The sequence below is a fragment of the Papaver somniferum genome, chromosome 3 (assembly GCF_003573695.1).
Source record: "Papaver somniferum cultivar HN1 chromosome 3, ASM357369v1, whole genome shotgun sequence".
In the NCBI taxonomy this organism is placed as follows: domain Eukaryota; kingdom Viridiplantae; phylum Streptophyta; class Magnoliopsida; order Ranunculales; family Papaveraceae; genus Papaver; species Papaver somniferum.
Genome location: NC_039360.1, coordinates 34,114,767 through 34,135,308, shown reverse-complemented (window position 1 = coordinate 34,135,308; position 20,542 = coordinate 34,114,767). Strand labels below are relative to the sequence as shown.

Below are 20,542 nucleotides of genomic sequence, written 5' to 3'. Positions count from 1 at the left end.
CATTAGCTCGGATTGATTCCAGAGGGGTGTGCTCAAATTGTAACGAATTACTTTTCGAAGGAATAGAAGCTGGTCTAGAAAACAATCTAAGTGGAGTCATCATGCTTTTTGTTTGCTAGATTCTATAGGTTTGATTTGGTCGAGTCAGCCTTGTTTGTGATTGTGTAGAATTCCCTTGCAATTAAGAATGTCGAACTGGTATGATAGAAGCCAATACAATGAGTATCGACCTGAATTTGAATATGGACATCATCCTTTTTATGACCATGTTGGGAATAGTGGTTGGGAACGCCATCCTTTGGAAGGATATGGGTCATACCCTGGAGAGACCAATTACTATCCACACATGCATCAGTCTTACGAGCAAGAAGATTATAGTACTAGTTCTTCGTCTCTAGAGGATACAATCAAATTATTGAAAAGTAGTCCTTTTTATGATCCCTCTATTCCTATTCCTCCTTTAGAAGAGTCCCTCAGGAAGTTAGCTGAGTCGACGCGTAAGTTAGCTGAGATGAATAGTATAATTATAGACGAAAGAACTACAATAATGAGTGAACCTTCTTTAGAAGACCACCTCAAGCGGATAGCTGAGACGAACGAAAGAATTGATCGAAATTACTTGAATTTCCAATATAGTGTATCCAATAATACTCTTGAGAATGAAGATAGTTATTTACATAATCAAGATAACAAGGTTAGAATTGGTAGCACTACTTGTTTTGATGAGGTTCTATCTTTTTCATGTTATTATGATGTGGATAGTGTTGATGAAGAATTTGAAATTTGTAGGCATAGTGATCAGGAATTTGTTACTCTAAATGAACTTTATGATGATAGTGTTATTTCTGGTTCAAATCCCGATAATTTTAATGATTATTCACCTATTCAAAAGGACGAGGATTTGATTAGAGATACCACCTCTTTAGATGATGTAGTATTTCCTTTTGATTACGAAGTCGATGATGGTTTAGAGGAACGAGTTTATTTTGAGAATACTGTTTTAGAGTCTAGCGATTTAGAAACAATGGTCTTAGACGAAGAAAATGAACTCGTAGAGCTATTAAATATGAGTGAGGATGCGTCACTTGAGTATAACCTAGAAGAAGCAATTAACTATTTTCAGGATTCCAACGATCTAGAAATTAATGAAATTGTAGCTAGTCTATCTAGAGATACCCAAAAATCTAAGTTTGGGGGTGATTATCATTCCCCTTGTGCCATACCTTTAGCTCTTACAAAGATCCCTCAGTCGGGACTTGAAATTTGTGCCTCAGCCATCTTACAAGATTATCTTCATACACTTTTTCCTGAACCTAGTTGTGTCCATTGGAGAGCTCAGTTGTTAGAAACCCATCCTCTGGTTGATGTGGTTAACCTAGGCTATGATACCAAGATTGACTTTGTTTTCCCACCAAAAACTTTTCTTCCAATTGTGGGAACATATGATTTTCAGATGTGTCGGATATTAAGTTTTGAGACTAAACCTAATTACTTTAGGATATTAGGGTCGACACATTTTCTTAAGGATGACCATTATTATGGTCAACTTTGTGAGTCAAATATAATTGACTTAGAGGATCCCCAATTATTCAGGTTGTTGTTATGTGCTTCTAAGTTCTTAGTTGAGTTTTTCCAGACTCTAATACCTGAACCGGATCTTAGCTTTGAGGAAATCCAACCGATGAAAACCTTTTATTTAGACCTTTTTATAGAGCCTGAACCTGAACCACAACTAGATGTAGTTGCCTTAAGCAAGGGTATGTTCGGTATCTTCTTGGTCTGTTGCAGTTTCCTCTTCTTGTGGGTAACACTTTTTGATCCAGGTGACCCACAGTTATTCCGGCTACTACTATATGATTCTACGTGGTGACTAATCCTTGCTTAGTCTGGCTGAAGACTTTAAACTTAGCACTTCTTGGGAGGTAACCCAATATTCACGCGACACGGTAATATCTTTCCTTATCTCTTTTGCTTCATTGGTAACAGTTTCTCCTTGTTCATGATTTTAATTTCATCTTTAGAACATTGAGGACAATGTTAGATTTAAGTTTTGGGGTATGGGAGAAAGTTCTTAGTTGCAATAAATAAGCTCCAGAGACTAGAAATTTATGCTTATTAAGGATTGCACTAACTAATCTAAGTGGATAGAAGCATTTTGATTGTAAGAGTTGAGCAACCAATCTGATTAGATGGCAACATCTAAAGAGTCTATTCATAAAAGCACAGAGCTCAGTTGTTAGGAATAACATGATAGTTTCACCATATCTCGTTGAGTCCTTTTCACTTCTTTTTTTTGATGTTGTTTTCTTTTTAAATATGTTTCTAAGTGATTTGGTGGGGCTCACGATTCAAGTTGTTACCAATTCTAGGGTGAATTAGAGTGATTGAGATACCATGAAAAAAAAATTGAGACCAGACCATTTGACCAAAAGGAATAAATTCAATAAAGTCGACCACTGGTACCCTTGTATATGCCAGTTGGGTTGACCTAGAGTTAGGTTATCGACCACTGGTACCCTTGTATATGCCAGTGTGTTGATATTAGTCAGACTAGTATCTCAATCCATTAGGATAGTGGTGGCTCTCTAAAAGAGTCACAAACTGATACCTGCAAGTGCACAGGGTCTGTTGTAGTGAGTGTGCAAGGCAGGGTCGAACCACAGAGACTAGGGTGTATAGTTGAAGTGATGAAGCAAGTGACAGTTAACAAGAAAAATCATTGGTAGTGAATAAGAAACAGTGAAACAAAGACAAACAAACCAAGGCTGTGAGCCAAGGGCAGTGACAGAACTGAAAAACAATAGCATGTAAAGCAAGTAAACAGGAACATGGTAGGGCTTTTGAATCCACATCTTGATCCTAAACTAAGGCAGATCCTAATCAAATCATGTTCTTGTTTCATCTCAGGTAAGATTATGGATTATTTAACTAATCTTACTAACTTACCCCTAGCATCAACTGTCTTCTCACAGTACAGCTGATCACAGGCTTGTTTGCTCAACCAGTTATCTAGCAATCCGCATTAGTGGAAGGTTAATCCCCTAAGTTCTCTAGTTCACCCCTAGCATTGAGTGTCTTCTTACAGCACACTCAATCACAGGTGCATTTGATCACTAAGTTTACTAACTTCCCTACTTCAATTAAGCACAGTCCTTCAAATGGACTGAATCCTTAGCTACTCTCACTCTTACACCCCTAGAATCAGCTGTCTTCTTACAGCACAGCTGATCACAGGTGCATTCACTCAACTAGCCAATTATCAATCCTACTTAGTTTCAGCACTACAAGAACAGTGACATGAACAAGGACTATCCTAGCTTATAATTCAAGAGTATCATCTAACCCCTAGCAAATGGAGTTAGAACATAATGAAATTAAATGACAATGGAATTGAAATTGTTTAAAACATTGAACTAAACTTGAACTGAAATTAAATTCTAAAATGAACTGAAATTTACAAAACAATTTAAACTAAGAACTAACCCTTGAGGCACTGGCTATTCCAGTCCTCTTGGGTGAAGCACTGGCTAGCCCAGGCATGTCTTCTAACACACACCCACACATCATATTTATAGTTACAAGCTTCAATTAGGGTTCTACACAAGTTTTCCCCAAATCCCCAAAAACAGCAGAAATTAGGGTTACTGATTTACCTAATTTGATGGGATGATTCGTTCCCATGTCTTCGACCCATCCTTCCTATGCTCTTCCTTCTCCATCTCCTGTTCCAACTGCTCCTCTAGCTCGAGCTATTTTATCAATTTCTCTTCTTTCCTGTCTCTGAAACCCTAGGAGAGAAATTGGTATGATAGCTGGCTAGAAAGAAGGGGAAATAGATGGGGTTTCGTTAGGTAATAGCCATGATGGCTTTTGGTGGTGGTTGTGGCAGTTGAGGAAGGTGGTGGTGATGATGGTGGTACGGCAGGATATGGTGGTGTTGCAGAGGGTGAGGGAGAAAGAGAAGAAGTCGATGGAAAATGGATTGGGGTGCGTTTGTTTTGGGTATAGGGTATTTGGTACTCGGGTGTTGAGCGGGTTTAGCAATTGTTGATGAACAGCGAGGATGAGACGTTGGATGCGAAGATGATGGATCGATCTAACGGCGAGACAGAAGGAAGCGAGGAGCGACCGTTGGATGCGGAAGATGATGGATCGATCTAACGGCGAGACAGAAGGAAGCGAGGAGCGACCGTTGGATGCGGAAGTACAACGAAACTGACGGCTCAAGATGGAGTTAGGTGTTGTAGTGTTTGACAGGAGCTTCATACTTCGATGCACGACGATGAAGCGATCATAGGATGCATCTGTGGATCCAATCTGACGGCTACGAGCTTAGGCAGGCTTTGGGCTTGGTCTTGGACTTAGGTTAGAGTTTGGGCTTAGACAATTCTGAGCCCACTTCTTCTTTAAGAACAAATTATTCCTTCCAAGCCCACTTCTAATTGATCCGGCTCTTGCAAACATCATTCTTCGCTGCCTTTCTGCGGGAGTCTTTGCCGTTTCTTTGCTCTTTTCACTTCGTGAGTTAACCATGCTTTATTTAGTACCTAAAAATGCAAAATTAATTAAGAAAAGTATTTATTCTTGAAAACAATGAAAATACAGAATATGGGATAAAATGGAGAATTAATGCACAAAAGATGAGTTAAATGCCAAGAAAAATATATAGAAATATGCACTTTTTAGCACTCATCAGATAGGTTCATTTTGGCGGAGGCCTTCAGACAGATATTGGAAACGCCGTTCACTTAGTAAACATCAAAACCATCTATGTTTTTCTATATCCACCTTCTTGATCTATCCATGTGATTAGTTTTGACTCCGGATATTGATGTCCATAGTGCGACTATCTGAGTAGAGCTCTGTCACTTATATGTGAATTTTAGTATGCTTGAGTGCAAACTCGTGTACAACAATTGGAATTTCGCATCAGGGTACTTCCTCTTATAGTCAATAAGTATGCCAACCAAGGAGATTCTTTAGTGCCTTCCAAGGTTCTGCATAGATAAGCTAGGGTTTGGAGTAATGGTTTTGTGGGCACACCTCTGGTAAACCCTCCCGAGATTAACTCGGTTTTATTTATTTTTTATTAGTTTTGCTCGAGGACTAGCAAATAATAAGTTTGGGGTATTTGATAGACACATTTTTGTGTCTAATTTGTCCTCAATGTCCGTATTGTTGGAACTCTATTTTTGTACTAATATTGTGTTTTTATGTATTTTTAGGAAATAAACATTTTTGGAAAATTCGGCTCGAAAAGTTGATTTTGGCACCCGGAGGACAAGTGTTATTCGGACTCTCGCTTTTGGATAAGGGGTAACCTAATTACTAAGGGGAACCCCCAGGTCACCCCCGAGGCAGCTGCTATTCGCACCCCTACTCTGTATAGGGGGCTACCAGTTTCTTCCCCATTTGAACCGAGTTTTGGCGGGAAAAATAGCTCTTCACCTGCGTAATTGTTGAAGCAAATTTTGGACGTGATATAAGGAGATTCAAGGGCTAGTTTTCATTGGGTTGGACCTGTTATAACCTAACAGGGATGGTATGGGTGTTCGAGTCGAGTTATTTGGGCTGGATAATCGTGGGATGCAAAACATGGAAGATATTCTCAAAACAGGGAAGATATTCTATTCTCGGAATTTTTGGATGGAAGATACGTGCATGGGTCGACTGTATTGGTTGGAAACAAATTCTACAGCTCAGAGAAGACGCGTGAAAGAGATAAACCAGGTAACAAATCCCGTAACAAGTCAGAAGAATAAAAAAAAAATATATCGAAAATATTCTCTTCACTGCCGGATTATATTGAAGTTATTACAAAGATTTGGTCGACCTGTTTAGTATAAATAGGTTGCTGGGGTTGACGATAAGGGTGTCGAGAGTTTGGGGAGTTAGCAGAGACAAGAGAACGAAGAAATCACGAGTTGCAAGAAAAGTTTTCTGCTGCTGCAACTCAAGAACATGAAGAACGGACGCCCAGGAACCGTCGTTCTTCAACAGTGACAACGACAAGTCTTCGTGGGTCATAGGTGTGGGTCTTAGAACCACAACGACAATAGCACTTCTCTTTTATCGTTCTTGTATGACGCTTCCTGTGGGTCGCACATTAGCTGTTTATACCATTTTCTCTTCTTTTCATCATTTGAAAACCATTTTTGAGTCATAATAAATTATTTTGAGAGCATTTATACTATGATGAGCTAATTCCCTCGTAACCAAGGCAATGGAGGAATCTATTCACGCAACATAAATGGGTAACTATTTCATTTAATTATATAATTCACCTAATCGCTACTTTTGCAGAGTTTTAAATTGTTTGAATGATTGTCTTAATTATTTGTTATTCAGTTTGATAGGTTATGCTTTGTTTAATATCTTGATAATCTATGCTTAAGGTTTACAAATAATGTTTGAGAATCTGTATGATTGATAGTGAATTTAAGATAAAATAGGACTTAAGAATTGAATAGAGTTTTGAAATACATTCAATTTTGCATAATAGTGGAATCTAGTGTCTTGGTTACCTCTCGCACCCATTGTTAATAATTTTGTATATAATTTTATTAAATATTTAAATTTAATCTTCACAAGTCCGAGAGATTGAACCTCATTACTACAACCTCAATCAAAAATATTAACCACCTGTTCGAGCCTCTACAGGGGAGATTGTGATCACAATTCCTAAGGATGTCATTCGACGTTCTAAAGAAATATGGAAATTCAGTATTGTAGGCCGTTTTGATTTTAAAGCCCTAGGTACTAAGTTTGAAGATGTTAAGTGCATTCTTTGCGACCAATGGAGATTAACAGGCCAAGTCCATTTTATTTCATGGGTGAAAGGTTATTTTGTCAATAAGCTTAACAATGAGGTTGATCGTAAATGAGTTAGCTATGAAGGTCCGTGCAAGGTTAAGGAACAACAATTAAAGATGATGCCATGGACTCCTATGTTTAATCCTGAATCGGAGAAAAACTAAAGGGCCACAGTTTGGGTGCGTTTTCCATATCTTCACTTTGAATATTAGGAGGAGGAGATCTTATTTCTAATTGCTCGTGGCCTTGGTAAGCCTGTGGCTGTTGATCCGAGAACATTAAGAGTTGAATATGGTTATTTTGATGCTATAGTCGTGGATATAGATTTTTCAAAACCTTTGCCTAAGCTTGTCATTGATGATGAGGATTGTCCAGAGGGTTTTCGTCTTGATTATGATTTTTTGAATAAGCCTGATTTTTGTAATCATTGTAAATCAGTTGGTCACACTTTTTCCCAATGCAGAACAACTAAATATAAAGATTTGGAGAAGCTGCATGATGCTGAGGAGGATGATTTGAAACGTGCTGCTCTTAAGGCTGAAATGGATGAGCTGAAAGATTACTAGAAGAAAGAAAAATATGCTAAGCCAAAAGATAAGCCTCCACCACCGGCACACACTGGAGGAGGAGGTGAACAATCGTTGGATCCCAAGGATGATGGGTTATGTATTGGAGGAGTTAGGCATACTGGGCGTCATACTCTGATTCCGAGTCCAGTTTCGAGTATTGCTGGAGAGGACAATATTGCAGACACTCCGCATGTCTTGCCTGATTCTGCTAGCACTAATCTTACAATTGGTTCAGTGCTTTTACGTGACCTTGCTGATGATGTTGCTACAATCTCTGTGGACCTCGAAAAGGAGGAAGAGGAACTTTACAAAGTATATGATGAACAAAAAAAGATAGCTGATGATATGGCTAAGGCTGCAGATCTTGCAAAAATAGAACAAGATGCTCTATTGGCTAAATTGCAACATACTAGACAATTGCTTATGGCAAAGAAGAGGCAAGAGGAAGAGAAGAGTGCTCAAGAAGAAGATGGTATTTCGGATTTAGAGAAACAACAACAAGAAGTTGCTCAACAAGTTTTTTCACAAACGCAACAAACCCAGGAGCTGCATTTTAATATTTCATTGGAAAAACTCGATGATGATTTTAGTTCTCCAACTAGAACGGCTAGAAGGTCCTCTCCAGTTCAAACTGACGAAGTCCTTGTGACCTATAATATGTTTGAAACTGGTATTAAAGCTAGTGAAGATGAAGAAGAAAGCATTGAATCCGATGCATTGCCTTTTAAGGAAAAGCCACCAGATGCTTTGGAATCTGCTCGCAACGTTGAGACTGAGGCTGAAAAATTGGAATGGAGTGCTGCTAAAGATGAGGAAGATAAGCTTAGAAGGAAGTTAGCTGAGAAGAATAAGTTGGATAATTTGGCTAAGAAGGGCGTTGTTAAAACCGTGCCAAAAAATAAAGGCAAACCTGGTGCCAAGCCGGTTGAGGATGATGTCCAAGTTGTTAGAAGAGGTTGAAGCCAAACACGCAAAGAAGATGATAAGGGTTCAGCAAGCCCTGCAAGGAGCATGGTTAATTAATGCGTGTTTTTTATTGGAATACTCAAGGCTTGGCTAAGGATGGTGCAAGAGCCAAGTTGCAGGAGCTTTCTTTCTTGCACAAACCTGACGTAATTTGCATTGCAGAACCGCATGTTTTCTGCAGTGTACGTTTTTTTAGGTCTCTTAAATTGGTTGATTTTTCTGAAGATGTTATTAAAAATGAAGTTGATGGAGATAAAGGTAACATTTGGATTTTATGGAGGAATACTCTTTTAAGGCCTGATATTTTATCTACTTCAAAGCAAGCAATTACTGTGAATTTTGCGGGGGATTTTATTACGGCTGTTCATGCTTCCTATAATCCGGTGGTAAGAAAGAGTCTTTGGCGTCAATTGGTTTTAGGTTTTATATCTATTCCTTGGTTGGTGTTGGGAGATTTCAATTGCGTTTTACGCCTGGAGGAAAAGAAGGGTGGATGGCCGATCAAAGAGGTTTATATAAATGAGTTTCGTAGCTGGATTTATGACAATGGCTTGGTTGAGGCTGATGCTATTGGTAAAAATATACTTGGTCTAATTGTAGAAGTGGAGATCACAGAATTTTCTCTAGACATGATAGGGCGGTTTTTAATGATGCTTGGTGCTATAAGTATGCGAACTGGAGATGCAAGGCCTTTCCTAGGGTTTGTTCAGATCATTCCCCCCCTTTTTGGGTTTGCTTTTGACAATCCAAGGACGGCTAGAGTTCCTTTTCGAATTCAGAAGATGTAGCTTTCCCATCCAGGTTTTATGCAGTTGGTTGAAGAGAGCTGGAATTTGGTTCTTAATGGTGCTCCCCCTTTTGTTTTTACTCCTAAGCTGAAGAGACTAAAGGAGGTGTTGAAGATTTGGAACATAACTATTTTTGGAGATGTGCAATTTTGCTAGAAGCAGGGTGAATTGAAGCTTGAAACTGAGAATGATCTTCTTGATTATGATCTGGCTGATGAATTTCAATTCCTAAAGGTTGCGGATGCCAAAAAGGAGGTTGATGATATGAGAATGGAGTTGGCCATTATGCTTAAGATGAAGTCGAGAGTAACTTTGTTGGAGGATGGTGACCAAAATACTCGTTTCTTTCGTAACAGCATCCGCATGAGGAGAAGTCAAAATACCATCTCAGAGCTTAAGATTTCTAACGATACTACTTTGTTTTTGCAGGACGAAATAAAGGATTACGTTGTTAACCATTATCAGGCCAAGTTCAATGGTGGTGACGTTCATATTGATCCAGTTTTATTTGATATTGATCATGAGCGCATTTCAGCTACTGAAAGTGCTTATATGGATGCTATTTCATCTTTGGAGGAAGTTAATATGGCGGTTTTTGATTTGGGAGCTGATTCTGCGCCTGGCACAGATGGCTTCACAGGTTCTTTCTATAGACAGTGCTGGGACATTATTTCTAGAGATCTTTTTAATGAAATTGCAAACTGTTGGTGTATGCGTAAAATTCCCAATGGCATTAACTCTAGTTTTATTGTTCTTATTCCAAAAAATAACAAGTCTGATGCTATTAAAGATTATAGGCCAATTGGCTTGAGCAATTTTTTCTTCAAGATCATTACAAAGGTTATGGATACCAGGTTTGATATTGTTTTAAATAAGTTGATCTCTGAAGAGCAAGTAGCGTTTATGAAGGGTATAAACATTCATGATAATATAGCTTTGGCGTCTGAATTGATCAATGAGATCAATACGGAAAGGAAACATGGAAATGTCGGCCTCAAGCTGGATATTTCCCAAGCTTTTGATACGGTAAGTTGGGATTTCATAGCTGAAGTTTTTCGTCAATATGGCTTTTCTTATTCTTGGTGCATGTGGGTTCTTAATTTCCTTAGCTCAGCTCGTAAAGGTGATCCTCTCTCACCTTTGATCTTTGTTCTTATTGAAGATGTTTTAAGTCACAATCTTTCCAAGTTGTTTGCAAATAATAGTATGAATGTTATGGTTAGTAAGAAAGGAGTGGAGCCTACCCACTTACTTTTCGCGGATGATATCCTTATTTTCTGCAAAAAGTAATCTTCATAGTTTGAAGAATATGCTTGTTTTGTATGAACGTGCGTCTGGTCAGTGCGTCAACTATGCAAAGAGCAAGTTTTATTTTGGAGGTGATAGAATTCCTCGTGTTATTGCTATTTATAACTATTTGGGTATGGAGAGAGATATGTTTCCGGATAAATTCTTAGGTATTCAACTGAAGCCTGGAATTGTTCGGCATATTCATGTTCGCCAAGTGGTTGAGAAGATTATGGACAAGTTGGATGGCTGGAAAGGTAAGCTTTTATCATTTCAAGCGAGGCTTGTGCTAATTAAATCGGTGATTTCTAGTTATGTTATTCATTCTATGGTTTTTTATAAGTGGCCATGCACGGTTATTAAGCAAGTTGAGAGGGCCATTAGAAATTTTCTTTGGTCCGGAGATGCTGAGAAATGTAAATATTTTAATGTTCCATATGATGATCTACGCCTCTCAAAGCGTGAAGGTGGTCTTGGCATTAAGAAGTTAAATGATGTTAATAGGGCTATGCTCATGAAGCTTTGGATTTCTATTCGGGATTCAAACAAGATTTGGGCCAGATTTTTGAGGGCCAAATATTTTAAGATCAATGGTAATCTGATAAATTACAAGCTGGGTTCTTCTTTTTTTCCTGGAATTCGCTTGGTTTACAATTTTGTGCAGAAGCATACACGCTCAATTATAGGTAATGGTGCTAATACTTCCTTATTCTTTGATAATTAGTGTGGTGATTTTTCTATTGCGCAAAGACTTGGCATCACTTCCAAAGTCCCTAATGATTTTAAGGCTAAAGTAAGTGATATCATTTTTGATGGTGCTTGGGTTATTCCCGAAAAAACAAGAGATTTGATGATTCGTTGTAATATTGATGTGGAAAACTTGCCGGTTATTGCTGGTGGGGAGGATTATAAAATTTGGGATTTATATATCAAAGGCGTTTTCTCAGTTAAGTCCGCTAAGGCCGCTCTTAAGTTGCCGACAGAAGTTGTGCCTTGTGCAAATCTGTTTTCTAGACAGGTTGTGCACCCTACCTTGAGTGCGCAGTACTGGAAGACTTGGGCCAAACAATTGTGCTAGTGAAGACAATATTATTAAGAAGACTGGTAGGAGCATTCCTACTATGTGTCGCTTATGCAGGAAAAGTTGCGAAACTCTTAGCCACATCACTTGGCATTGCAGAGTTGCTAGGAGGATTTGGGCGTGGGTGACTGGAGTTTTCAAACTGGATCCAAATGAAGACCTGGTGGACTCGTATAAGGCTGCTAAGGGTCGAAGCAGAATGATAAAGGACCTGTGGTTGGTTTCAAATCTTGCAATTGTCACGGAGTTATGGAAGTTACGTAACAAGTCTTATTTTGAGAATATGGTTGTTCAGTGGCTGGGCTTTAAAGGGAGAGTTTATCAGGTTATTCGTGATAATTCAATTAGAATGACAGACCACATGCATAATACTTTAGAGGAGTTACACATTCTGAATTATCTCAAAGTGCGGCATATATCATGCAAAACGTCTACTCCAATTGAGATTAGTTGGACCCCTCCTAATCAAGATGAAATTATGATTTGTTGTGATGGTGCTTCTTTCGGAAAACCGGGCCAAGCTGGTTCAGATGTGGTTTTCCGAGATGCAAATTCGGAGGTGCTTGGTGTTCTCTGTGTTGGCCTTGGTTGGAAAACAAATTTCTATGCGGAAGTATGTGCGATCATTTATTGTGCGATTATGGCTAAGAGATGGAATCTGCGGAATATTTGCATTCGTTCTGATTCGAAGAGCTTCATTCAAGCTTTTCAAAAGGATGTGCTTCCTTGGCAGCTGGTGCAGAAGTGGAAAATTGCGAAGTCTTTCTACACCAAAGTCCATTATATTCATAGCTATAGGGAGGTTAATTTTTCAGCTGATGCCTCGGCCAAGCAAGCCTGTTTGCTGGCTAAGGATATTTTTGAGTTTTTTGAGGGTAGGCCAGGTTTTATTCCATCTGTGGAATGTCCTGGAAGGGTTTATTATCGTTTTAAATAGGTCTTTCCGGTGAGTGGCCTAACGGCTAGTCATTAAGAAGTCCTAGTCCCTGTACAGTTTTTCGCTTTTTAAAATTTTATTTGACCGAGAAAAAAAAAGCCAACGGTTCCTTTTTAAATTAAATCTTAGAACTCTCTTTATATCATCGGTTTTTAAAAGGTTTGGGAAAATATGTATTTACTTAAGGCAACATTAGCCTAGTTTCAATTGTTGGATATGTAACAATGAAACAACAAATAAACAGAACATGATTTACTGAAAACAAAAATTGTCGAATGAGGTTAAATGAGGTACTTTGCAAAGATGGGAATGTAGTTGTTGTCATTACAGAAAATTTCCTAGTGATAAAGCTAGCTAGTTCTTCTCTTGTATGGCACCACTGTCCATTATATGATCTCTAAGAGCTATAACGTTATTTTGGATCTTTTTCTATTATCTAAGGAGTGGAAGTAAGAGGTGTTATTATCTACATCTTTGATCCAATGGTCTCCTGATTTTTGCTTCCAAAATCCGGCTTCTATTTTTTCCACTGTTGAAGTTTATCTATGATGTACTGAATTTGGGAGCTATTTGATCAGTACGAGGAAAAGATTGAAGATGTGACAATTTAATCTTAAGAGATTCCTCCCTTCTTTGGGTCTCTTTAGTCCTCTGTTCCCTGCTTGCTTTTGTAAGCTTCCTCAATATTATTCTTAATTTTGCCGAGTAAAAAAAAAATTACTGTTGAGTTGTTTGATATGTTGGTTAATTTTCCCGAAATGCTCTGGATTCTACATAACCATATTTTTCCTAGTTTGATTGAGATTTTGACTTAAAGTTATGGTCTAAAGGAGTTTCCCAAGACCTAGAGATTAACTGAGAGCATGTAGGATCTCTTATCCAACATCTATAGAATTTCAAGAGTTTCTAGGTTTCATGTATTATTCTTCTTCAATAACAAGAATAATAGGACAGTGATCTGAGCCGAAAAAATGTAGATGAAATACTTTTGAGTCTGGGAAGTCTCTTTGCCAGTGAGTATTATGGAGTGTCGTAGCTATTCTAGCCCTCTTATAGCCCTCCCCTTTAACTTTATTACACCAAGTATAATAACTACCTATATAACCCACGTCCATCAGACCTACAACATCAATAGTGTTACATACCCAATTGTTGATAGATTAAGTATTAGATGTCCGACCTTTATCATGCAGATGGATATTAAGGTCACCCAAAACAACCCATGGCTGAAAAACATTGTCATTGATATCTTTTAGGAATTGTCGTTGTATTTTTATCGACATCATTGTATGTAGATCCATACACACAATATAATAACCATTCTTGATTAAAAGGATTCGAAGTAAATAAAATATGAATCATGTTATCTTTGCTAAAAGCTACATCACATGGGAAACCATGTTTCCAACGAAGGATGAGACCACCTAAAAATCCTAAAGAGATGATGAATAGGGAATTTAGATAACAATGTCTCTTCGTTAAAAATTTGGATTTAGCATCACTGATTTTAGTTTCTGCTAGAAAAGCTATATCAGGATTATGTAATTTAATTATATCATTCATGTGGTCTCTTGTGTCTTTGGCTGCAAAGCTTTGGACATCCTAACTTAAAATTTTCATAATGCAGGAATTATGGTTTCTAGACAGACAAACTTGTGCTTTTAGGAAAAGATTCAAATTCACAAAACCGTAAGTATAATATAACAACTAATATGAAATTGATAGGAGAGAAAATAGGGCATATGCTCACCAATGTCTAGAAGAGTGATTTTGCTCTGAAACCATCCCATGATATGATAAGAATTAGGGGAATTATTGTTATCATCCAGAACAATTTTGGTAATATTAGATGAGTCGATATTTTGACTAGAAGATTTTTGGCTTGACTGATTCTGTTCAAAATGACGGACGAGAGAGTGAATAGGTCCTTTAAAAACTCTAGAGGTATGAATAATGATAGAATTTGTGTTCTCATAATTGTAATCATAAAATGAGATATCAAACTCTCCCATAGATAGATAGGATTTAAGAAGATTAGAACCAAAACCACTTCCTGCACCCAAGATAGAATTAAGGAGAGCGTTTTGTTGTTCCGGTATAACTCCCAAAGTGTATTCCAAGATGTTACTTTATTCAATAATGTTTTCCTGGTGAGTTAGAAGTTCCAAAATGTTGATATTGCTAGATCCACCTATTTCCATTCTGATTCTCTTTCGATGTCTGATAGGTTTTTTTTCTCTTTGTCTCCCACGGGTGGTATTAACTTGAACCATACCTTATTGATTGAAACCCACTCTCACTAGGAATTCACCATGGTGCTTTTCTCGGTCAGTCTAGCAATTTTTGCAACTTATGACCATCCAAGACGACTATACTTACTTGAAAGTACTTTGTATTTTGTAATTTTTGCAACTTATGACCATCAACTTCTTCTAATATTTTGAACAAGGTTGATATGAAAGTGTTCATATGGCTAACTTCGGTTAACTATTGTTGAGTCAACCAAGTGTACACATTTAGGTATGGTTACTCATATATAAATGAAGGCACATTTCATTTGTGTGCAGCAAGCTAAGTCTATCTAACGGTTGAAAGATATTAACTTGACTCTAATTAGGTTTTCATATAACGGTGAACATTGAATGCTTTGTTACCAAGGTAACATTGATTACAAACCCTGATTTGAAGACTATATAAGCTAGAGCTCTAGCAACCGGGAAACCTAATCCCCACACCTCTTGTGTGATACTAGTTGCGATTAGAGTCGATTCTCCTTTAACCTAGGTTTTTCCTAAACCATTATAGGTTAACGACTTAAAGACTTCATTGGGATTCTGAATCTAGACCCAACTATTTTCTCTGCAGTTGCGTGTTCAGATGTTACTTTGTTTTATCGTATTGAGTACTATCTTATCTAGGATTTGCCCGAGATTTAATCTCCGATAGGTAAGATAAAAAGTAGTCACAAAGCTCTTCGTCTCATACTCTCTGATTCCACAATATCTTGTTTCGCTACCATACGATTAAGATTATTGTGAGGTGATTAATATTACTAGGCTGTTCTTCGGGAATATAAGTCTATTGTATTAATTGGTTCTTGTTCACCTTGATTTATCAAAAGAGGGAACAAAAACTCGTAGGTATTTCTGTGGGAGACAGATTTATCTATTCAATAGACTTTTCTGCGTGAGACAGATTTGTTTATCAAGATTTGGACTTTGGGTCGTAGCATCTCTTAGTTGTGGGTGAGATCAGCTAAGGGAATCAAGTGCGTAGAGTCCTAGTGGGATTCAGAGGCGTAAGGAACGCGATTGTACCTTAATCAGTGGGAGATTGGTTAGGGCTCAACTACATTCCAGTCCGAAGATAACTTATAGTAGGCTAGAGTCTGTAGCGGTTTAATACGGTGTGGTGTTCAAATTTGGAATAGGTCCCGGTGTTTTTCTGCATTTGCAGTTTCCTTGTTAACAAAATTTCTGGTGTCTGTGTTATATCTTTTCCGCATTATATTTTCTATTGAAATATCACAGGTTGTGCGTAGTTCAAGTAATTTGTGAATTCAACCTTTGGTTGTTGATTGAGTCTTGGATATTGGTCTTTGGTACCATCCAAGTTATTTCTCATATTAATCCGGCTCACAGATTTCTATCTGTTCGATTGCAGATTGATTTGAGAAATTAAGATATAACTCTTGGATATATTTTCCTTGATTGAGTTTGACTGTCTAGTTGATGTTCTTGGAATTATATTGGAGTTAGTCCATATAAATTGCCTAAAGGAAATATTGGGTATAGTTGTTAGACCCCGCTTTTTTAAATACAATTTATCTCTTCTTATAAAAAATGTCATTTCCCAAAGTTGTTCCTACAAAAATTACGCATCAATTTTATTATAATTATTATAATTATTTTGTTGGTTTTGATTTTCCCTTAGTTTTTCTTGTTTATTACTGGTGCGTCATATATGATAGGTTGACCTGCTAACATAACGCTAATATCGAGACAAAAGAGTAACATTCGATGCTGACCTTCGGGTTACTCAAGCGGTACCCTGCTAATTCCGGGTTACTCAAGCGGTACTCATGAAAGGAAACTGTCATTTATTTTTGATCATTAAAGAAATTGACCTGCTAGCTTTCGACAATCCTATCATGTATCTCCTTAAATACACTTCTTGTACGTAAACAAAATCAAAAGATATGTGAATTCAGTTAATGTTGCTAGGTTAACAAAAGAAAAGAAGAATAAATCATAAATACAAATTATTCTTCGAAAGATGGATCTGATGATGGCATGTATGTGAAGACGGACTAAACGACAATGATCATGGTGTTTCGGAAAAATGGATGCTATTAATGAATCATAAGATACTAGAGAAGATGTTTGATGATATAGAACCTTAGATTAGCTGCCATATTTGAGGGATTGGCTTAACCCAAATAGAGCAAATAAAAGTATAAAACTCATAATTCCTCAAATTTTACCCTTCACCCAAAAAAGCATTACGAGTTTTATCTTTATATTTTGCAAAAACTCGTAATTGGTAGTTACGTGGGTTTGCTGCATCTCAAAAACAACACGATCCCAAATACGTATGTCGTCCTGTCACGTCAAAATACTTCAGTTTTCCGTCATCCGCCATCCTTTGTGTCCTGGGTAGTGCGTGCCTCACCCCATCTCAAAAACAAGATGGTGCCTATATCACGTGGGGTCATCTTGTCACGTTAAGCAAACCCACCATTATTGACTCCCTTTTCACACCCATTATCTCTTCTAGCTTCATCCTCAAAACCCGCAGTTTCTACAAGTACATATCATTTTTTTTTACCAGCTCAGTGCTCTGTTTCATTAATTTCTTCACTCAGAATTTTACTTTAATTTCTCAGTCATAGTGTATAGGTATTAAGAGTAGTACCACACACGCACGTGATTGACTATTGACTAGGTAAAGACCCGAGTCACATCCAAATAGCTGCTCGACTACGTAATGTCACTTTTGTTAAAAGTTTAAAGTCTTAATCCTCTGAAACCAAAATATTGAGAGATACCGAGAGAGAAAACATAAATCTTTCTGAAATCAAAATAATCAGTTGAACAAACAGAAACACAAAACTATCTTCATCTGCAAAACCCACATTTGCTGCAAGGAAAATTTCTTGTTTGGTCCTAGGCCCATATAGTTATTTATAATAGGGTCCAACCGGAATTTTTTTTTATCCGGAGATCCAAAATTAATTAAAACATGGAAATGTCCATAATGCCCATTACTACCAAACGTGTGTGTCTACACTGTTTACAAATTTGAGTACATATCTGGTACACTGCTTAAAAATTCGAGTACATATTTGCTACACTGCTTACAAATTTGAGTACATATCTGTCGTACTGCTTACAAATCCGATTATATATCTGAATGCTTACAAATTCGAGTACATATTTGCTGCACTGCTTCCATGTAGAGTACAAATCTGTAAGAATCAATGATAAATAAATTAGAAAACGTATTACATCACATACATTGTAGGATCATACAATGTAGCAACCCAACCTTCTATGTTCCTCCAAATCCATTTGCAGCACACCTTCTTTCAAACACACGTCACAACCAATTTGTAACTTCATCAAGACCACCACCGATTTCACAAGCTTGCAAATCTGAACCAACAACAACTCATGTTCCTATCATTTAAAATCTGTCATTTCTTGCAATAAGTTCTGAACTGCACCTCCAGATCATCTCCATATCCAATTCCAGTACTGAATCAAACGTAACAAAGAGCATCTATTTCAGTATTTCATATACGTACTGAATCAAACATAACAAGGAGCACTTCCTATGAGTATGCGATATATGTACTGAAGATTCATGAACTACAAATCAACAGTATGACAACAACAGGTGACAGATCTATGAAAAATAAGAGAATCGAAAGACATATTACAGTATTTCACATAAGTACTGAAGGGTAAGACTAAAAAAGGAGCAAAAATACAGCAAATAGCACTTCCTATCAGTATTATACATACATACTCATGGATCGAACCAAAAAAATTGGAAAAACTTCAAATAAAACAAAATTAGAAGAGTTTTGTATCAGTACGCCATATATGTACTGTCAATTCATACACGAAAAACAACTGTAACAAACCTAAAAAATGTTATAATGTTGAACCAATGATAAATCACAAATAACCGCTACAGTTTTAGTTACCTGTAACCCTGGGAAAACAGCATTGTTAATCGCAGATTCCATATCAACCCAAAGAACAGGATCTTTCTTGAAGAAAATCATGCCACCTCTGGGACCTCGTAATGACTGCAAATTGAAACAGAAGACATAGTAAACAACATGAGCCTTGAACCTAAACCAATAAAAACAAATGCTGCTTGTGTTGGTGTCAGTAGTTGCAGTCTTGCAGACTTCATGAATGGGACTAGGTGTACCTTGTGAGTGGTGGTTGTTACAACATCACAGTATTCAAATGGGTCGGCAAGTACAGATGCAGCAACGAGACCACTTATGTGAGCCATATCCATCATGAGAAAAGCCCCAACAGAATCTGCAATCTTCAAGAAACATAGCAGGAAAGGGAATTAGGTGTGCGTAATGGGTTAACTAGTTTGATTCTCTGATCACTAAGAATCACAACTATTAACAATCAAAAGATATGTGTACACCTTTCTCATTCGAGGATAATCGAAATCACGAGGATAAGCACTAGCACCAACAATGATGAGTTTTGGTCGAAAGAGGGTGGCAGTTTTCTCAAGCATATCATAATCAATAAGGCCTGCAAGTGAATTTGGTAATGAATCCAAATTATCAACGAATTATAAATGAACAACAATAGACCACATAGTCATTACACAATATAAGAATGCAGAGAAGCACCTGTTGATTCATCAAGACGGTAGGGCATCGATTCAAAATAAATCGAAGTCCCAGATACCCGTCTTTTAGGAGTCATAAATCCATGTGACAAGTGACCTCCATGAGGAAGATCCATACCCTATGCCAGTTACATGAACAAATTAATACAGCCCCATATTTTGAAAGGAGAGTTGATTACATCCCTTAGGGGTTCAAAACTGATTTCAAAAAATTTGAGAGAAAGAGAAAGAGGCCTCAACTTACCATAATACGGTCATGTGGGTTGAGAAGTGCAGTGTAAACTTCAGAGTCAGCAGGAGAACCAGACAGAGGTTGGACATTAACTCCCCATTTCTTTGGGTCTAAGTGAAATGCATCCAAAGCCCTTTGTTGACAAAGTGTCTCTAGCTCATCAATGTACTCATTGCCACCATAGTACCTACATTGCAGAATGAAATGATCAAATGCATTTCAATACAAATACAGGGAAAAAATACAACATTAAGCACCATCTTTACCTTTTACCATGAAGCCCTTCTGAATACTTGTTTGTGAGACAAGAACCCACAGCTTCCATCACTGCGCGAGATGTAAAATTCTCTGAAGCAATGAGCTCCAAGCTGTTAAACTGACGATTCTTCTCACTATCAATTATTGAACGTACTTCAGGGTCTTCCTAACTTGAGAAGGTAATCTATCCGCAGTAGTAGTACCCAACTTGGGAAAAAAAGTTGAAGAACCTTTAGTAAAAAGATTGGGTTGTTGTACAGCAGCACCCATTATTGCAGCTCCACTGTATGCCTTCATCTTCTTCACTTCTCCTTAAACATAACAAGGAGCACTTCCTATCAGTATGCGATATATGTACTGAAGATTCATGAACTACAAATCAACAGTATGACAACAACAGGTGACAGATCTATAAAAAATAAGAGAATCGAAAGACATATTACAGTATTTCACATAAGTACTGAAGGGTAAGACTAAAAAAAGGAGAAAAAACACAGCAAATAGCACTTCCTATCAGTATTATACATACATACTCATGGATCGAACCAAAAAAATTGGAAAAACTTCAAATAAAACAATATTAGAAGAGTTTTGTATCAGTACGCCATATATGTACTGTCAATTCATACACAAAAAACAACTGTAACAAACCTAAAAACCATAAAAGCGTCAATCAAATCGATTTGATTATCAGAATACAATCAAAAAAACAAATCAAAA

The 20,542-nt window shown here is 37.4% G+C and overlaps 1 protein-coding gene across 1 annotated transcript; it reads right to left on the bottom strand.

The window, feature by feature from the left end:
• Positions 1 to 18,658: 18,658 nt before the first annotated feature.
• Positions 18,659 to 19,979, bottom strand: LOC113361126 (serine hydroxymethyltransferase 3, chloroplastic-like; the record flags this gene model as incomplete). Its single annotated transcript, XM_026604477.1, has 6 exons — positions 18,659 to 18,757; positions 18,886 to 19,008; positions 19,120 to 19,232; positions 19,334 to 19,451; positions 19,577 to 19,751; positions 19,831 to 19,979. Coding segments are annotated over 6 exons (777 nt in total), but the record flags the coding sequence as incomplete, so codon positions are not given.
• Between the last annotated feature and the right edge of the window lie 563 nt (positions 19,980 to 20,542).